The sequence below is a fragment of the Marmota marmota genome, unplaced genomic scaffold, assembly GCF_001458135.2.
Source record: "Marmota marmota marmota unplaced genomic scaffold, marMar, whole genome shotgun sequence".
Lineage (NCBI taxonomy): Eukaryota > Metazoa > Chordata > Mammalia > Rodentia > Sciuridae > Marmota > Marmota marmota.
The window spans coordinates 39,495,058-39,515,804 of NW_026000174.1; the positions used below are offsets into that span (position 1 = coordinate 39,495,058).

General features: G+C 33.7%; 1 protein-coding gene and 1 pseudogene across 4 annotated transcripts in view; one reads left to right on the plus strand and one right to left on the minus strand.

Annotated features, from left to right (window-relative positions):
- Mettl15 (methyltransferase like 15) overlaps positions 1-20,747 on the plus strand; it is a 225,817-nt gene that overhangs the window by 83,418 nt on the left and 121,652 nt on the right. For all 4 annotated transcript variants that reach the window (XM_048788522.1, XM_015477730.2, XM_015477731.2 and 1 more), the window contains exon 4: positions 18,767-18,903. In XM_048788522.1, the coding sequence (XP_048644479.1) occupies positions 18,767-18,903 (137 nt within the window). The remainder of the gene's footprint in view (positions 1-18,766; positions 18,904-20,747) is intronic.
- On the minus strand, positions 1,326-4,964 carry LOC107156513 (annotated as a pseudogene).

Here is a 20,747-nt window from a genome sequence, read left to right on the forward strand (position 1 = left end):
TGACTTTTTTTTTTTTCAGTGATTGAAACTGCCAAGATAATAAGACCAAGCATGACAAAATTGAGTTGAGTTCACAGATAACCAAGGCTTTTTAAAGACTTTTTTTTTTATAAGGAAAACATATTGGTTGTGAAAAAGAAGAAAATGAAAGACCACAAAACAAAAGCAAAGACTAATAATATGATTAAGAATAAAATTTTTATTATCAAGATGATTGGCTAATTGATTTTTGTAAAAATATTGATTCTGGTATTACTGTCTTTGAGTAATTACTTCCTTTGAGTTAGTTGTTCACTTTGAAAGTTGCATAAAGTCTTCCTGGTCTGTTAATAGTGGACATATTTCAGACACTTTGTTTATAGTAATATGGTCAGAGTACCAATATAGCTAAATTGGCCCCATTTGTTAATTCATTGTCCCTATATGGAGTTAAACTTAATCCAAAGTGCAAGGAGTAGTGTGATTAAATATTAAAGGGAAATAATAAAACCTTTAGAAGTAAAGACCATCTGGTAAGCTGTTTTGATTTTTCACTTTGGGCTTGAATGAAAAGTTAATTCAAAGATGTTGTCTTAATTTCAAGAAGTATACCACAGGCACATTAATTATTAAATTTTCTTATTCTGATATACCACTAATGTTTTTCATTGAAATTTATATATATCTCTTATCCTTTAGTATAATTTATATATTTTGAAAGATTTTTAAAATATTAAATGTGATTTAAAAACAAAATTTGCAGTTTATATCAAAGCACCTCAAAATATTTGACCTGATAAGAACAGACTTTAAAAATGCTAACATACATATCCAACCTGTTAAACATTGTATTCTTATTCTCTATTATTTAACTACTCAAAAAAAAAAAAAAAAAGAAAGGATTACCATAACCCATGTCAGTATGTTTTGGATGTATGTATTAGAAAACGAGTACAAGTTAGAAGGACTTAAAATTTCCAAACCTCTCCAAAAGTCGATATTAACTCAATGAAAACAAGAAGGTCTAATTAATACAATTATGAATAAACCAAGGGTTGGCCCCCACTCCCAGAAGTACTGGGAATTAAATTAAATTTGCCTCACACATGCTAGGCAAATGCCCTACCACTGAGCTATATTCCCATCCCTTTTTATTTTTTATTTTGAGACGTGGTCTTGCTAAGTTTCACATGCTGGCCACAAACATATAATCTTCCTGCCTCAGCTTTCCCAGTAGCTTGAATTCCAGGCCTGCCCCGCTGTGTCCAGCCTCTAAGGTAATTTTTTTTTTTTTGCATAAATTAACCCATATGGTAAAGATATTGCTGTCTTAAATGGTTCAGCTTCTACAGGTTTTTCAGTTTCTTCAGTATTCTGATGACAGACTTGTCTGTGATGGAGAAAGTAGTGTTGTAGGTTCAGACACCCCCACCTTATGTTTTTGTGGAGGAACCACAGTGCCAGATCCCCACAGGCCACCTCTTCATACTAGTTTTGCCACAGAAGGAGCAAGTGTAGTTAGCATCCTGGCTAGTTTCAATTTTTTTCTCCATTTTCTCAAGTAGCACACCATACCAAGTCCATATTCAAAGAGTATCTGAACCTTCTTGGTGCATTGAGCTATGTTGCCACAACCAAGGTGTGGAGCCTAGAGAGCTAAATTATATTTAATTTCTCATGCTGTAAATGCTATAGAATTGAGAGTTTCCGTTGAGAGGTCATCTGCCAACTGAAGGTTTCTGTTAGTGTCTCTTCCTGTTTCAGAAACCATGAATGTTTTTATTGTATGCTGAGTTACTTTTGTATTTGGTAAAAAATTTTGAAATTTAGGTCTTTTGTGAATAATTATTTCCTTAGTTAATATTTATTTTACAAATAGTGTTATTCATTTATATTTTCAAATTTCCTGTATATATTTTCAAATTTCCTTCATTTGTATTGTCTTATTTGAATATCCCAATAACCTGGTGGACTAGAGTGGTATACTTATATCCATATGCACATGAATAAATTGAGCTTCAGAGAAGTCAGATAATTTGCCTAAAAGCTTATGGTGATTAAATTATAGATGCTGGATCAGAAAGTTGGTATTCTGATAATCAGACCCTACTCTTTTGTACCCTACTGTCTTGTTTATATCTTGTTTTTTTAATTCATGTAAGATTTGTAAGTCACAAAAGAAGTTTGCTCTTAAAATTATATTTATTTACTTGTTTGTTTGTTACTGGGAATTAAACCCTTTACACTTAGCTACATCCCCAGTCCTTTGTATTTTTTGTGACAGGGTCTCCTAAGTTGCTAAGCCTGGCCTTGAACTTGTGATCCTCTTGCTTTAGCCTCCTGAGTTGCTACTGCACCTGTTAAAAATTGATATTATTGAATCTGCATCTTTTCATTGTGTTGAATAACTTTAAAGCACTTTCTTGGTTAATTTTCCCTTACTATGATTAAAATTTCTTTTTAAATTTTACTTTCTAACATCTACTCCACACAAGGATTTTCTGGTGGTAGAATATACCCTATTCTGAATCTGAAACTTACATGAACTTGAATCACATGTGTAAACAAGTTTACCAAGATGGAAGTTCCTGTTTATCTGCTCTTATATGCATGCTTGTACATGAGTGTGCATGCATATACTCCTGAATTGGATACTAGATCTTATTTGAATCGATCTGCTTTGATTTGTTTAATATTAATGTTATATGGAATTCAAGTATGTTCAATATTAATGTTATATGGAATTCAAGTAATAGAAAATATCATCACCACTTTAATGCTTATGGTAAGAATTTAATCACTAAAATCATGGTGAAATTACTATCATAAAAAGATTTGTGCTTTGGGCTGGGGATGTGGCTCAAGCGGTNAAAAAAAAAAAAAAAAAAAAAAAAAAAAGATTTGTGCCAAAAAAGATGTTTTGAAAAGAGTACTTGCTAAACACATAAATTTAAAACATTCATTATTGCATTGTTTTCAAATTAATTTTCAAAATACTATGTGTTAGGTTGGTGGCAGCGACTTGGTGGCGACTTAGTGGTAACTTAGAGCAAAGCAGCCCGCGCCTAAAAAGAACATCAATCAGATGCCAAGGGAAATGCCTGTCAATCAGCCAGATCTCCTGACTAACGCCTGTCAATCAACAGGACCCCCCTGGCCAATCCTGGAGTTCAGCCAACTCCCCTGACCAACTTCAAGGGGGCAAGGGACCCTGGAAACACCTTTTCCTGTCCCAAGCCCTTCCCTTCCTGCTGTAAGCCCCATAAAAGTCCAGTCCGGTTGAGCTTCCACGCGGTTTCTCCTCAGACCCTTCTCCTGTCCCCTCTGTGGGTCTGATTGAGTTACGCCCGGGAGTGATATCTCAATAAAGCCTGTTCAGTGGCCCTTTTAAATCTGCCTCCTTTGGCCATTGCCTGCCCCAACTGATCTGACACTATGCATAATCTACACAAGTAATTCTTAAAAGAAACCATTTAGCATTCTCATTATTTTATATGTTCATGAGAGTTTATCCAGAATGTATTATATGAATTTCTTTCTAATGTAGATAAAAAAAAATATATTTAAAAAAATCCTGATAGGTTGAAATTTTCCTGGCTAGAGAACTCTTTGAAATTGGGCTTATTGAGATCACCTATGCCATATTATTTTAAGCTATTTGCATTAATTCAACTCTTCTACCTGCAAGCTTATTAAATGGCAGTTTCACTGTACATGGCTTGTATTTATGATTAAAATTCAACCCATGTTACAGATAAGAATGAAAACTATTCATCAAAAAGAGGGAATGTTCCAATATTTTAATTTATTACAAAAGATGAGAAAAAAAATTTGTTATGATAAGTGGAAGGTTTTTTTTGTGTGTATGTGTGAATAGCATATTGCTAAAGCCATAAGATGAAATTTTTGTAGAATTCATTCAGAATGAGTCATCATAGTAACACTAATACTCTTGAAAAATTGGAAAAGAGATAAACTTATTGCAATGCATTGATTGTTTTGTTTGTGGTATAACTTTTATGTTCTTTTGAGAGTTTTTTTCTTTTGCATAAGCCCATGTAATAGGTACAAATAAAACAAAGTAAATGCTTAGCAGACAGATACTCAACAGAGCTTGACAAAAATAAATCAAGGGTTTTGGTTCAAAAAAAATGTTTGTTCAAAGTGTTAGCTTATTATTAAGTTGGTTTTCTGTGTTCATAGTTATATGTTACCACTTATTTCTCATCTACAAATGCATCAGTATAACACATTTACTTATCAACATATTAATCAAACTGAATCAAAGCCTGAGATAAGTCAGTGATAGTCTTGAGGGATTAATTCATCACACAATAGTGGAAGAATAGCTTGCAATTACAAATAGTTAGCAGTTACATTTCAGTGACATTATAATGCATATGACTTTAGTGATAGTTTTTACACACACGGGTATGCGTTTTGTTTCATCAGAATTTCTAAATAACCTTGTCAGACAAACTTATTTCTCAAAAATTACATTCAAAGGGACTCCTGTATTGCCTTTGAAAAATGTGTGCCAACTGGATTCTATTTGGGGCCATAGTATTCTGAAAGGCTATATCATATAATTGGTATATATAATGAAAGTCATTTATTTTTTACATGTATCAAATTTTTGAAATATAGTGAGTTTAAAAATATAATTAGATCTTAATGTTTTCTAAGCATGTTGAAAATTAACGTGTTTTTTTTTTTTCCTCTTTTGGAGATCCAACCCAAAGTATCCTACATTCTATGCAAATCTTCTGTGGAGTCACATTCCCATGCCTTAAATTACTTCATTGGTGAATAATGATAATTAGAATAGTGGGTTTCATTGTATCTTCTCTAATCCTAACCCCTTCCTCTACTGGTCTGTCTTATCTTTCATGCTATCCATAACACCCCCCCACCCCCGCGCCTTTTTCTTCTTTCTTTTTGGCAATATTGGGGATAGAACCAGGGGCACTTTGTTGGAGATACATCTCCAGCTGGGTTTTATTTTGTTATTGTTTGGTTTTGGTTTTTGAGACAGGGTTTCACTAAATTGCAGAGGTTGGCCTGGAACTTGCAATCCTCCTGCTTCAGCCTCTCACTGGAATTACAGGAATACACCAACAAGCCGAGCTTGAAATCCCTTTTTTTTTTCCTGTTTTATTTTTTTTTCTCTTTAACTTAGATATGTGAGAGTAAACATTCTGACCTTTGATTTTCTGGGTCTGGATTGTTTCATTTAGTAAGATGTTTTCCAGTTCCATCTATTCATTAGCCAACAATACAATGTCATTCTTTATGGCTGAGTAAAACTTCATTGTATGTGCCGCATTTTCTTTATTCATCTGCTGACAGGCAACTAGACGGGTTCCCTAACTTCGCTATTTTGAATTATGCTACTGTAAACATTGGTATTCATTTATTATTGTAGTATGCCATATTTTAGTTTTTTTGTATACATACCAAGGAGCTGGATCATATGGTGGTTCCATTCCTAGATTTCAGCTTTTTTTGTTCTCTTCAAAATCCTACTCAGCAGTGCTTGTCACTTCACTATTTCAAGTTTACTACACAAATTATTCTGTTCTCACATGAAATTCATAAACCTCTTTGTTTCTCTATTAAAAAGACTGTACCTTTTCATACTTTTCATTTTCTCTATTCAGGGGTAAGAAATTGTTTCTTGGCCTTTCTAAGCCTAATTGGGAGGTGGCCAGAGAGGGGAGGTCTGGAAGGAAACCAAAAGAAATGTTTTTCTTATTTCTGCCTCTATCTTTCATTATATCACCAGCTCCTGTTTTCTGAAGTTAGTGGCTCCAATGTACTTATCTGTGAAATGGGATTACTTTATTTGCCTTTAGACTATTATAAGAATTAAATTAGATCAACTTAATTAAGTACATAGCATAGGAAGTGCTGGCATCTAATCATTGCATAATAAAAGGTTTCTGTTATCCTCTAACTTATCCAGATGACATGTTTTGTGATTTTTATTTTTCTTATTTCTCTACCTATAACACTAATTGGTCTGTTTCACCCCTATAAAAAAGCAAAGTAGACAGTAGTACAGGTTTAGGAAATAGAATTACTTTTGAAATCTGTATATGCCATTCATTAACTATGCTCAGGCAATTTACTTAACCCTGTCTAAACATCCCTTTTATCCTCTGTAAAATAGTGTTAATAACACAGTATTTATATAGCTTTTAGAATTATTCAGTTGTGTGTGTGTATTCATGGGTATGTATAATATGAATAAATGATGCAATTAAAATGATTACCATTTTGCCTGAAATAAAGCTTACTATAAATGTAACATACATTGCTTTTACTATTACTATAATCCTCCATTACTATTGCCATTTCAGATTCTTCTTGCCCCTTATCTGGGTACTATCCAAGAGTAGAAGCCTCCAGCTCTTCCCTGTTTCTCACACCCTCCTATCCATCTAATACTACTGGCAGTTAATGTTTCCTTTTCTTCAAATACCGTCACCTCTTTGTACTTAAAAAAAAAAAAAAAAGAACTTCAGCATTTGCTTAGAATGCATCAGACCCTGAGTTTGAAGATTCCACCATTGTAGGGGAAAAAAAAAAGAAAAGGAAAATCTCAAAGCCTTTCATTTCTAACCCTAAATCATATAAATTATGTATTATGACCATTTAGGACTGCTATAGTTTGACTTCACACCATCTTCCAGCATTATTTTCTAGTGTATATATCTATTACATGGATTAAACCAGGGATTATATCACAACACATAACTGTATCTGGCGCATACATGGAGATTGTTAATTTCTCTTTTTGCCTTCTCTTCCTTTTCCCTCTTCTTTCAGTAAATCTTGGATTCTGGCCAAATGTTTTTTTTTTTCTTTCCTCTTCATGACACATTGTTTCCTATGGCTATAACTTTTTTGAGGCTTAATTCCTTTTTACTCATTCAGGAGATATTTACTAATTATATTTCATGTGCAATATATTGTGTTACGTTGTGCTTTTCACTAGATCTAGACAAAATATCTAAGGCATCTTCCACGGGAATATTGTAGAAAAAGAAAAGTTTATTAAGAATGGTAAGACAACAGTGAAAACTACATGTGATCAAGGACCATGTTTATTTTGGCCTATTGTATTTCTAGCTCTTAGAACAGTGCTATGGGTAAATTAGGACTCTCATAATTGAGAATAAAATTTGGAAGAGATGTAATGAGACAAAAAGGAAGTGAAAGCATTAAACTTGGCATATTTAACAACTCTGTGTATTTCTTGGCTAGAAAATATGTTATAAAATTTGTGTTTGAGACTAGTAAAAGACCATATTGCAAAGAAGTGCAAGGTTCAGAATAGGAACAATATTTTCCATTATGCCTGGAAGTTTGGACTCTGTCTTGTAAAATTTTTACAAAAAAGGGTATTCTATTAGCAATGTAGCAAGAAGAATTACAAGTGAGGTTAGAGCCATGGATTTCAGTTGTAATCTTACTACAATAGCAAAGCACAGAAATGTGGGGTCCTAAATTAAAAGTGGGGGTGGAAAGATTCAAGACATTTATGTGGTCAGATCAACATAACAGTACAACCAATAGAATTTGGAGATTATAGGAGGGTGAGAAGATAGACTGATCTCGAGTTCTGTATAGCCTTTAAGGTCTAGTGGAAGTATACCTCCAATTTATTCCTGTTATGCTGACTGGTATAAACTTTTGTTTTTTCTTCCTGTAAATGTTATTTATGCCTTTCTTATTTTTTAGATTTATTTTTATACATGTTAAAGTTATTTATGCATTTCTAAATACCCTCATCAGAGTAGAAGGCTCATACACAATATCATTACATTACCTCTATCCTTCAATACTCTTTGAGTGCACAATAAATATACAGATTATTAATGCTATATATATTTTAATTCTTGAAAAAAATGCAGAAAGTTAAGTATGTGCTTGACACATTTCAGCACTTCAAAACGAAACTTGTTGCAAACAGGTGAATTTTAATTTAAAAAAATTTAAAGCAGTTTAATCCTGAAATTTCGAAATTAGAAATTACCAGAAAAGAAAATATTCATAGGAAGAAATTACAAAGTGAAATCAGGCCATATTGTTTCCAAATTCAGATGGGAACTTACTATTAAAAATCTTGCACAGATTGGAAATGACTAATCAACATTAGGAAAACAAAATTGGAGGGTTTGCTCTCATACTGCTATGGCTAAACTTTTTCAAGTCCATTTTTTTTTTTGTATCATAGATTGTTTGTATGTGGTGCTGAGGATCGAACCCGGGCCGCACGCATGCCAGGCGAGTGCGCTACCGCTGGAGCCATATCCCCAGCCCTGTATCATGGATTGAATTCAGGGATACTTGACCACTGAGCCACATCCCCAGCCCTATTTTGATTTTATTTAGAGACAGGGTCTCGGCTGAGTTGCTTAGGGCCTCGCCATTGCAGAGGCTGGCTTTGAACTCACAGTTCTCCTGTCTCAGCCTCCTGAGCCACTGGGATTACAAGTTGGCGCCACTGCACCCGGCTTCATGTCCAATTTTTATATATATATATATATATATATATATATATATATATATATATATATATNATATATATATATATATATATATATATATATATATATATATATATATATATATATATATACATTGGAACTTGCAATCCCTCTCTGGCACATAAAATATATGTGTGTGTGTGTGTGTGTGTGTGTATATACACACACATACATTTTTTTTGGTTGTACACAATACCTTTATTTATTTTTATGTGGTGCTGAAGATCAAAAACTGTGCCTTGCACGTGCTAGGGGAGTGCTCTACCACTGAGCCACAACCCTAGCCCTATGTACAATTTTTTTTTTTGAGAGAGAGAGAGAGGAGAGAGAGAGAATTTTAAAATATTTTTTTAATATTTATTTTTTAGTTTTTAGTGGACCCAACATCTTTATTTTATTTTTATGTGGTGCTGAGGATTGAACTCAGCGCCCTGCGCATGCCAGGTGAGCGTGCTACCCCTTGAGTCACGTCCCCAGCCCCCTATGTACAATTTTAACAATGTCATTCCACTGTGAAAATTTCAGTGATTAGAACTGTTTGAAAAGTTTTAAATCAAAGGCATGATGATCTTGGGCAAAAAACTTGATGTTTGTCAGTCCCTATCTTCAGATAGGAGCCTGAGCTAAGGATATCAAGTTTGAGAGGTATAAAGATGAGATGAATTATATTCTAGCAAGATGGAGCAGTATGTATCATAAAGGAATTAGACTTGAATTGTTTCTCTGCAATGATTCTTATGTCATCCAGTTTTATTCTCCTTTCTTTCTTCCTCCATCCTTCTATTTCTTTCAGAAAGAAGACAAAGTTTATACTTGGTGATTCCTAGAAGTTGCTTCCTCACACTAGTATAATATGTTTTAATCAAATCACCTAATATTTATGAACCTGAGTTTTCTCTTTTATAAAAATGGGAATGATGCCACATGTCTGTCTACCTTCACAGGACTCTTACTAAATAATGTAGGAAGACATTAATACTTGGTAAACCATAAAGCAATTTGCAGTGTTAGACTTTGTTGGATTAATGCAGAGACCAAGTGGCAGAAGAAAGATCACAAGTTTTAGAGCCAGATCCACCTATATTCAATTCCTGCATGTGCCTCCTCCTAGTTTAGTGTAATCTGAATTTTCATATATTTAATATTTAATAACATATACTTTTTGGTTATAGGTAACCTTTATAAATATCTATTAGGTATACAGAAGTGTATTTTATTTCCATTTCTTCTTAAATGAATCATTGAAGCTCAGAGAATTATATTATTTGGCCAGTGTTATATAGGTAGTTAAGTAAATTAACCAGAATAAAATTTTGTTATGATATATGAGTTTGAGTCATGTACATGCCTATAATCCCAGTGGCTTGGGAGGTTGAGGCAGGAGAATCCCAGGTTCAAAGCCAGCCTCAGCAACATTGAGGCCTAAGCAACTCAGAGAGACCCTAGCTCTAAATTAAAAAATAGAAAATAGGTCTGCAGGTGTGGTGCAGTGGTTGAGTGCTCCGGAGTAGAATCCCCAGTAACAACAACAAAATACACACACACACACACACATATAAGTTTTGTCAGGTAAGCTAATTACATGTTATCTTGCCATTTAAGTATGTGTCAATGGATCATACCATGAATTTTATATATGTTTTTTGTTAAAGACACATTTGAAATACAGGTATATATGAGTATCACAGAAGGATTCCTTTGAAACTTTCAGATGTATTTGTTCATGTGCATTTGTTTTATTTATTTTTAATTTGTTCTTATTAGTTTTGTATGATACTAGAACATATTTTGATATATACATATATGGAGAATAACTCCTCATTCTTCTGGTTGTACATGGTGTATAATTATATTGGTCATGTAATCATATATGCCCATAGAATAGTAATGTCCGATTCATTCTACTATCTTTTCTATTCCCATTCCCCGACCCTCCCCTTCATTCTCTTTTGTCTAATCCAAAGTACTTCTATTCTTTTCTTCCCCCACTCCCTTATTGTGAGTTAGCCTTCACATATTAGAGAAAATATTCATATCAGAGAGCATATTAACCTTTGGTTTTGGGGGATGGGTTTTTTTCACTTAGCATGATAGCATCCAATTTCATCCATTTACCATCAAATTCCATAATTTCATTCTTTCTTAAGAGTCATATTCCATTGTGTGCACATATCTCTTTTTCTTTATCCATTTATTTGTTGAAGGGCACTTAGGTTGGTTTCATAGCTTAGACATTGTGAACTGAGCTGCTATAAACATTGATGTAGCCAGATTACCTTAGTATGCTGATTTTAAATCCTTTGGATATATACTGAGGAGTGGGATAACTGGGCAAATAGTGGTTCCTTTCCAAGTGTTCTGAGGAATCTCCTTACTTCTTTCCAAAATGTCTGCACCAGTTTGTAGTCCCATCAGCAATTTATGAGTGTACCTTTTCCTCCACATCCTCACCAACACTTATTGTTGCTTATTTTCTTGATTACTGCCAATTTTCCAGGGTTAAGATGAAATCTCATTTTTGATTTGCATTTCTCTAACTGCTATAGATGTTAAACATTTTTTTATATATTTGTAGACTGATCATATTTCTCCTTCTGTGAAGTGCCTCTTCAGTTCCTTTGCCTTTTCATTGATTGGGCTGTTTGTTTTTTAGGTGTTAAGTTTTTTGAGTTCTTTATATATCCTGGAGATTAATGCTGTTTTTTTTTGTTGTTTTTTTTTTTGCAGTTGGCAAAAATTTCCATTCTATAGGCTTTCTTCACAATCTTGATTGTTTCCTTTGCCCTGAAGAAGCTTTTTGGTTTGATTTCATCCAATTTGTTGATTCTTGATTTTATTTTTTACACTTTAGCAGTCTAAGGAAGTAGTTTCCTAAATTCACATGATATAGATTGGGGCCTACTTGTTTTCTATTAGGTTCAGGGTCACTGATCTAGAGCCAAAGTCCTCGATCCACTTTGAATTAAGTTTTGTGCAGGGCGAGAAGGGTTTAATTTCATTTTGCTGCATAGGGATTTCCAGTTTTCCCAGTACCATTTGTTGTAAATGTTATCTTTTTTCCAATGTATGTTTTTGGTGCCTTTGTCTAGTATTAGATAACTGTATTTATGTGGGTGTGTCTCTGTGTCTTCTATTCTGTACCATTGGTCTACATGTCTGTTTTGGTGCCAATACCGTGCTGTTTTTATTACTATAGCTTGGTAGAATAATTTGAGGTATGGTATTGTGATAACTCCTGGTTTACTTTTCTTGCTAAGGATTGCTTTTGCTATTCTGAGTCTCTTATTTTTCCAAATGAATTTCATGACTGCTTTCTATATTTCCATGAAGAAGGTCATTGGAATTTTAATTGGAATTGCATTAAAATTGTAAAGCACTTTTGGTAGTATGACCATGTTTTTTTTGGGGGGAGGGGCAGTACCAGGGATTGAACTCAGTGGCATTCTGCCTCTGAGCCACATCCCCAGCCCTATTTTGTATTTTATTTAGAGACAGGGTCTCACTGGGTTGCTTAGTGCCTCACTTTTGCTGAGACTGGCTTTGAACTTGGGATCCTTCTGCCTCAGATTCCTGAGCCTCTGGGATTATAGGCTTGCACCACCATGCCCAGCTAGGATGGCCATTTTGACAATGTTAATTCTCCCTATCCAAAAATATGTGAGCTCTTTTCATCTTCTAAGATATTCTTCAGTTTCTTTCTTTAGTGTTCTATAGTTTTCATTGTAGAAGGCTTTCATCTCTTTTGTTACACTGATTCTCAAATATTTTAATTTTTTTGAGGCTATTGTGAATGTGGTAGTTTTCTTAATTTTCTTTTTAGTTGATTCATCACTGATATATGGGAATGTAATTGTGTATTAATTTTATATCCTATTATTTGCTGAAATCGTTTATGAGTTCTAGAAGTTTTCTGGTGGAGTTTTTTTAGTCATCTAAATAAGGGATCATATTGATGGCAAATAGGGATAGTTTAAGTTCTTTTCTGTTTGTATCCCTTTAATTTCTTTCTTCTGTCTAGTTGCTCTGGCTAGAGTTTCAAGAATAATGTTGAACAAAAGTGGTGAAAGAGGGCATCCTTGTCTTGTTCCAGTGTTTAGTGGTAATGCTTTCAGTTTTTATCTATTTAGAATGCTGTCGGCTTCCGTTTAGTGTATATAGCTTTTACAATGTTGAGCCATGTTTCTACTATCCCTAGTTTTTCTAGTGTTTTGAACATGAAGTGGTGCTATATTTTTTCAATGCCTTTTCTTCTTCTATTGAGATAATCATATGATGTCTGCCTTTAAGTCTATTGATGTGATGAATTAATTTTATTGATTTCCATATGTTGAACCAACCTTGTTTCCATATGATAAACTCCACCTGTTTGTGGTTCACTATCTTTTTAATATATTTTCTATGTAATATTCCAGAATTTTGTTGAGAATTTTTACATCTGTGTTCATCAGGGATATTGGTCTGAAGTTTTCTTTCCTTTTTGTGTCTTTAGTTTTGATTTGAGGGTAATATTAGCTTCATAGAATGAGTCTGGAAGGGGTCCCTGCATTTGTTAAGGAAAAAAAAGACCGAAAAACTGACCACCTTCCTATTTAATTATCAATTTGTATAGGTTAAAAAGAAAGTGGTCTTCTGTCATATTAATGACACAGGAGAAGGATAAAACTAATTGAATTCCTTTTCAATTATAGTATTGGTGTTGGGGCAGGGTGCCCATGTGACCTAAATGGCACTATTATATTTGATAAGCAATGCATATCAGAATTTTAAAAATGAAAGTTGATGTCTTCAATCACCTATTTATCCAGGACACAGGGTGGGGTTTATTTTTAGTTTTGTTTAGTACTACTTTGTTTCTGTATTACACTTGACTGGTAATAATAGATATTTCCCCCTTTGAAAACTTACTTGATTGTCAATACTCCTTCAAGGGCATAATCATGATGTATTTAAAAAATTCATATAAGTTACAATTATAATCTCTGATATTTTACAGAATATTTTTAATGAGGGAAATTTTGGGAAATGTTGGGCTTTTCTTGGATTGGAATAAGGCAATCATGCAAATTGTTGTATTTTATATACTCCTGATTTAAATCTAAGGTTATATCAAGATTTGGTGCCATAAAAAGAAACAAATTCTATTGAAGGGCATCTAGGTTGGTTTCACAGCTATTGTGAATTTTGCTGCTGTAAACATTGATGTGGCTGTGTCCCTGTAGTTTGCTGTTTTTAAGTCCTTTGGGTATAGACCGAGGAGAGGGTAGCTGGGTCAAATGGTGATTCCATTCTCAGTTTTCCAGTGATTCTCCATACTGCTTTCCATATTGGCTACACCAATTTTCAGTTCCACCAGCAATGTATGAGTGTACCTTTTCCCCACATCTTCGCCAACACTTAATGTTGTTTGTATTCATAATAGCTGCCATTATGACTGGAGTTAGATGAAATCTTACAGTAGTTTTGATTTGCATTTCTCTAATTGCTAGCGATGATGAACATTTTTTCATATATTTTTTGATTGATTGTATATCATGGATAAAAAAATGTGGTAAATGTACACAATGGAATACTACTCAGCAATAAAAGAGAATAAAATCATGGTACTTGCAGGTAAATGGATGGAGTTAGAGAAGATAATGCTAAGTGAAGTTAAGCCAATCCCCAAAAGCAAATGCCGAATATTTTCTCTGATATAAGGAGGCTGATTCATAGTGGGGTAGGGAGGGGGAGCATGGGGGGAATAGACGAACTCTAGATAGGGCGGGGTGGGGGGGAGAGGAAGGGAGGGGAATGGGATTAGAAATGATGGTGGAATGTGATGAACATTATTATCCAAAGTACATGTATGAAGACATGAATTGGTGTGAATATACTTTGTATACAACTAGAGATATGAAAAATTGTGCTCTACATGTATAATAAGAATTTCAATGTATTCTGCTATCATACATAAATAAAAAAACTAAAGGAAAGATATGACAATAAAAAAAAAGAAAGAAATTCTTTGTTTTAATTATGCTGAACTCACAAATTTTAAAACTGAGGTAAATAGGTTATATATTTTTTACCTACTCATAGATTCCTGAAGTACGTATACAAACTGGAAAAAGTGTGTTTGTATTCATAATAGCTGCCAATAGCTGATCTTGAGATTTATGCATGTACTCTCATAAATGTAAAGTTACTGTTTAAATTGTGAAGACTAGGATTGTGACTCATTGGTAGAGTGCTCTCCTACCATGTATGAGGCACTGGGTTCGATCCTCAGCACCACATAAATGTAAAATAAAGATATTGTGTCCACCTAAAACTACTGTAAGTAGCCATGGCTTTTATGCTGATAGTGATAAAGTATAAGATTAAGTTTTAGTAAAAATCTTAAAGTATTAAAAAGTAATGCTTGTACATTTTTCTCACATTTATGTCTCTTGCATATTATATTTCCATTCTCTTCTCAATTTTGATTCTAATATTATTGTTTCAATAGCAGGCTACTTGATCAGAGGACTGCATTCAGAGTGGTAAATAGGTGTCCCAAAATCAAAACGTCATTGTGCCCTGTCTCTGAACATGCTCTATAAACTAAGGTATAATATTAAAAGAACAGAAATATTCAAATCCAATATAGGAATTTCTCTTTTTTCATTATACATGTGAAATTCAGTGTGTGTTTATGTGAGTCTGTGTGTTTAAATATTTTAAGTCTGGCTGATAGACATAGGTTATTTATCTTTGTTTTTTAATATTACTAAAGTAAGTATTTTTATGTTCAGGATATACGTGAAGTTTATTGAAAGGGCCCCTTCAACTAAGGCCATAACTTTGAAGGGATGTGCAGATAGTATCTTGACTTCCAAATCAGTCACAGTTGACTACCTTATACACACACACACACACACACACACACACGTGTTTCTTATCATTAAGATCTGGTTTCTTGCTCAACTGAGATCTATTTTCTTCAAAGTATGGCCAAATAAAATAGCTTAGAAATAGATTCAAATTCAGTTAACTGTATTATGTATCTTGAATGAGCCAAACATTTTAAAATATGCTCTCATATATACTATATTCTCTCACCCTGGCAAAAGTATTATTGGAAAATTCTTTACTCTCCACTATGTCTTGGTTTAGATGAGTTATTATATGTTATCTTACCATTTAAGTAGGTGGAAATGATCTTCTTTCCTTCTTCATCCTCTTTTTCTTTTTAAACATTGGGAAAAATCTGAAGACACTGGAATTTTGACTTCACATCATGTTTTTCAAAGAAATTATTTAGTGTCAAACAGAATTTGCCTCATGTGTTTTTACTTAAAAAACTTTGAGCTTTTTCTAGGTTATATTTGTTAAATTTTCTATTTCTCAGGTTATATTTGATTTATCTTTTAATTATTTATTGTTAGTTACATTCATTCTCATTTATTCTTTTGGTTGTTTATTTTTCTCTCTTCTTGGATATCTTTAATTTTCATATGAAGCACTTAGAGAAAATAAGATAAAATAAACCACACTAATTTTAAGGTATTTCCAATGACAAGAAATTATTGGATTTTCCAGCTGAGTGCTGGAAAGCATTAAAAAAAATTATAGCTAAACTGTGGAACCAACCCAGATGCCCTTCAGTTGATGAATGGATAAAGAAAATGTGGTATATATACACAACAGAATACTATTCAGCATTAAAAAAGAATAAAATCATGTCATTTGCAGGTAAATGGATGGAGTTTGAGAATATAATGATAAATGAAGTTAGCCAATCCCCCCAAACAAAATGCCAAATGTGTTCTGAGATATAAGGTGCTAATTCATAATGGGGTGGATGGGATACCATAGGAGGATTAGATGAACTCTAGATAGAGCAAGGGGTTGGGGAGGAAGGGGGTATGGCAGTATGAAAGGCAGTGGAATGAGATGGACATCATTACCCTAAGTACATGTATGAAGAGACAAATGGTGTGACTCTAATTTGTGTACAGAGATATGAAAAATTGTGCTCTCTATGTATAATATGAATTATAATGCATTCTGCTATCATATATAGAATAAATAATAATAATAAAAAATACTCAAGAGTTAGCTCAGACAGAAAGACACATACAGACTCAGAAAACCACTTCCCTGGTAGAGATGCAAGGGGTGTATTTTCATAGTCACTGCACTCATTCGGTTGTCAAATGATTGTCTTTAGTATAAAACCTACAGGCACTTTGAGAACTATTTGTATGATTTGGATTATTGTTATAATATAAGTAACAACAAAGAATAGGGGGAGGAGAATGTGAGAGAGAAAGAAAGAACCAGCACTGATACTCTGATCAGTTTTTTAGATTGATCACTCATAATTGAGCCAGATGGCATATATAAAAAATTCAACTCTAGGGATGGGAAGGGGAGGTAATGTATAATGAATTCTTCAAAAATCATGTTGTGTGCATATATAAACATACCACAGGGAACTTCACCTTTATATGTAGGTAGAAAGAACCAATCAAATATAAACAAATAATGAGAAAAAGGAAGTCTAGCAAAGTTGAGGAAGGAATATGAGAGAGGTAAGGGAGGATTTGAAGGAAAAGGAGGAGGGATGAGTGGGGATCATGAACTGAATGCAAACTCCATGCATGTATGAGTTTGTTGGGGTGAACTCAACTATTTTGTATAACTATAAAGCTCTAATTTAAAAATGCATGCTATAAAGTGAATGTGGATTTGATAGCCATTATTTCCAAATCCACTATGCACCACGATATTTTTGTCCTAGCATATCGGTGTATGTACATTTGTTACTCATTCAGTATATTGGGGAATATTGTCAAAGATGGTAGATAACAGGAGAAATTACAGGAAAAAAATTCACAAAATTTGAAAACAAATGTTAGAATTTGACTGTAGGCAAAAATTTTTTTTTCCATTTGCTCTTGTCTCTGCAAATTATTATTATGGGCTTCTAGAAATTAAGATAGATGATTTTCATTTCTCTAATTGCTACAGATGATGAACATTTTTCATATATTTGTTGATTTATTGTATATCCTCTTCTGAGAAGTGTCTGTTCAGGTCCTTGGCCCATTTGTTGATTGGGTTATTTGGTTTTTTGGTGTTTAGGTTTTTTGAGTTCTTTATATGCCCTAGAGATTAGTGCTCTATATGATGTGTGAGGGGTAAAAATTTGCTCCCAGGATGTAGGCTCTCTATTCACCTCACAGATTGTTTATTTTGCTGAGAAGAAACTTCTTAGTTTGATTCCATTCTATTTATTGATTCTTAGTTTTAATTCTTGCACTATAGGAGCCTAATCCCACATGATGAAGATTAGGGCCTACTTTTTCTTCTATTAGACACAGAGTCTCTGGTTTAATTCCTAGGATATCTTCTCACTCCTGCCAGAATGGCAGCTATTATGAAGACAAACAACAATAAGTGTTGGCGAGGATGTGGGGGGAAAGGTACACTCATACATTGCTGGTGGGACTGCAAATTGGTGCAGCCAATATGGAAAGCAGTATGGAGATTCCTTGGAAATCTGGGAATGGAACCACCATTTGATCCATTTGTCCCTCTCCTTAGTCTATACCCAAAAGTCTTAAAAACAGTATATTACAGGGACACAGCCACATCAATGTTTATAGCAGCAGAGTTCACCACAATAGCTAAATTGTGGAACCAACAGATACCCTTCAGTGGATGAATGGATAAAAAAATGTGGCATATATACAAAATGGAATTTTACTCAGCAATAAAAGAGAATAAAATCATGGCATTTGCAGGTAAAGGGGTGGCGTTGGAGAAGATAATGCTAAGTGAAGTTAGCCAATCCCCCCAAAACAAATGGCAAATGTTTTCTCTGATATAAGGAGGCTGACACATAGTGAGGTAGGGAGGGGTAGCATGGGAGGAATAGATGAATTCTAGATAGGGCAGAGGGGTAGGAGCGAGAGAATGGGGGCAGGGGATTAGCAAGGATGGTGGAATGTGATGGACATCATTATCCAAAGTTCATGTATGAAGACATGAATTGGTGTCAACATACTTTTTATACAACCAGAGATATGAAAAATTGTGCTGTATATGTATAAAAAGAATTATAATGTATTCTGCTGTCATTTATTTAAAAAAGAATAAATAAATAATACAATTTGTTTTACACCAAAAAAGAAAAGCAATTAACATAGATAACCAGAATTACTTATATTTATTTTAAGTGGTAATTTTTTTTCTTTCTTGGCTAGGTTTTTCTAGATATGACATTTGGTTCAGGAGGCCACACAAGAGCCATTCTTCAGAAGGAATCAGATATTATTCTGTATGCCTTAGACAGAGACCCAACAGCTTATGCCATAGCTGAACAGCTTTCAGAATTATATCCGTAAGTAGTACTCTTGCATATTTATTTAATTATGGTATTGAGTTTTCCATAGCTTGGTTTACCATGTTGGAATTTGTACTATCTTTTATGATATTATATTTTACTCCACTAATAATTCCTCATTTTCCCCCCAGAAGTGTTAATATAATAATATTTTTAGTGCCACTTAAAGGAATATCACCTTATCATTTTCTGAACCTTAAGAATAGATATAGGATATACAAAGAACTCAAAAACTTAACAGCAAAAAACAAATAACCCATTCCACAAATGGGCAAAGGAATTAAAAAGACAGATCTCAAAAGACGAAATACAAGTAGACCACAAATATATGAAACAGTGTTCAATACCTGTAGCAATTAGAGAAATGCAAATTAAAACTACATTGATATTTCATCTCACTCCAGTCAAAATGGCAATTATCAAAAATACAAGTAACAATAAATATTTGCTAGGATGTGGGGGAAAAGGTAGACTCAAACATTGCTGGTGGTATTATGAATTGGTGCAAGCAGTCTGGAAAGCAGTATGGAAATTCCTGAAAAAACTTGGAATAGAACCACCTTTTGTTTCAGCTATTCTACTTCTCAGTATATATCTAAAGATTTTAAAACAGCATACTACAGTGATCTGGCCATGTCAATGTTTACAGCAAGACATTTGATAATAGCCAATCTATGTAACAAACCTAACTGCCCTTCAACAAACAAATGGGTAAAGAAAATGTGGTATGTATACACAATGCAGTATTATTCAGGTGTAAACAAGAATGACTTTGTTACTTTTGTCAGTAATGATGGATGGAACTGGAGACTTATAATGCTAAGTGAAATAAGCCAGCCTTGAAAAGTCAGAGGACTAATGTTTTCTTTGATATACAGAAGCTCATTCAAAATAAGGGGGTGGAGGATAAAAAAGAATGGAAAAAAGATCAGTGGATTAGACAAAGAGGAATGGAAGGAAGGAGGGGTAGGTTGAATATGGAAATAAAGTGAATGAATCTGACTTAACTTTTGTATGTAGATATATGAATATACTAGAGTGAATTTCACAATCATCTACATCCACAAGATATATACATATATATACATATATATATGGTATGTATATGTAAATAGCAGAAAGGGTACAAGGGTAGGGAAAGTGGAAGTATTGGGTCTCAATTAGAACAAATTATATTCCATGCTTTTATAATTATCTCAAAATGAATCTTACTGTTATATATAACTAAAAAGAAACAATAAAAAAATAAATACTGCTGAGCATGGTGGGGCATGCCTGTAAACCCAGTGGCTCAGCAGGCTAAGGCAGCAGGATCCCAAGTTTAAAGCCAGTCTCAGCAAGTGATGCCGTAAGCAACTCAGTGAGACCTCTGTCTCTAAAAAAAATACAAAATAGTGCTGGGGATGTGGCTCATAGGTTGGGTGTCCCTGAGTTCAATCCCTGATACCCCTCCATTAAATAAATAAATAGATAGATAGATAAATAAATAAATAGATTCTGGTTATAAAATGGAAGATATATTATAATCCATCCACAAATAATATTAGGACAAATAACTCTTCATCAAAAAAAGTTTTTGTTTGGCAGGTGTGGTGACATACATCAGGAAATCAAGGCCTGCCTGGGCAACATGTAGAAACCTCTTTAGAAAAAAACCAAAAAATTAAGGATTTTTACATGTTACTTCCCCAAAATTTAAAGAAATCAGCAGAGTATATAAGTCAGTGAAAAAACCTGTAGAACTCATACAGAGCTCATATAAAGCAACATATTTGTTTTCTCTGAATTTTTTCTGAAATTCAAAGCCAAACTTAGAGTGATTTATCCTTTTGTCAATAAAG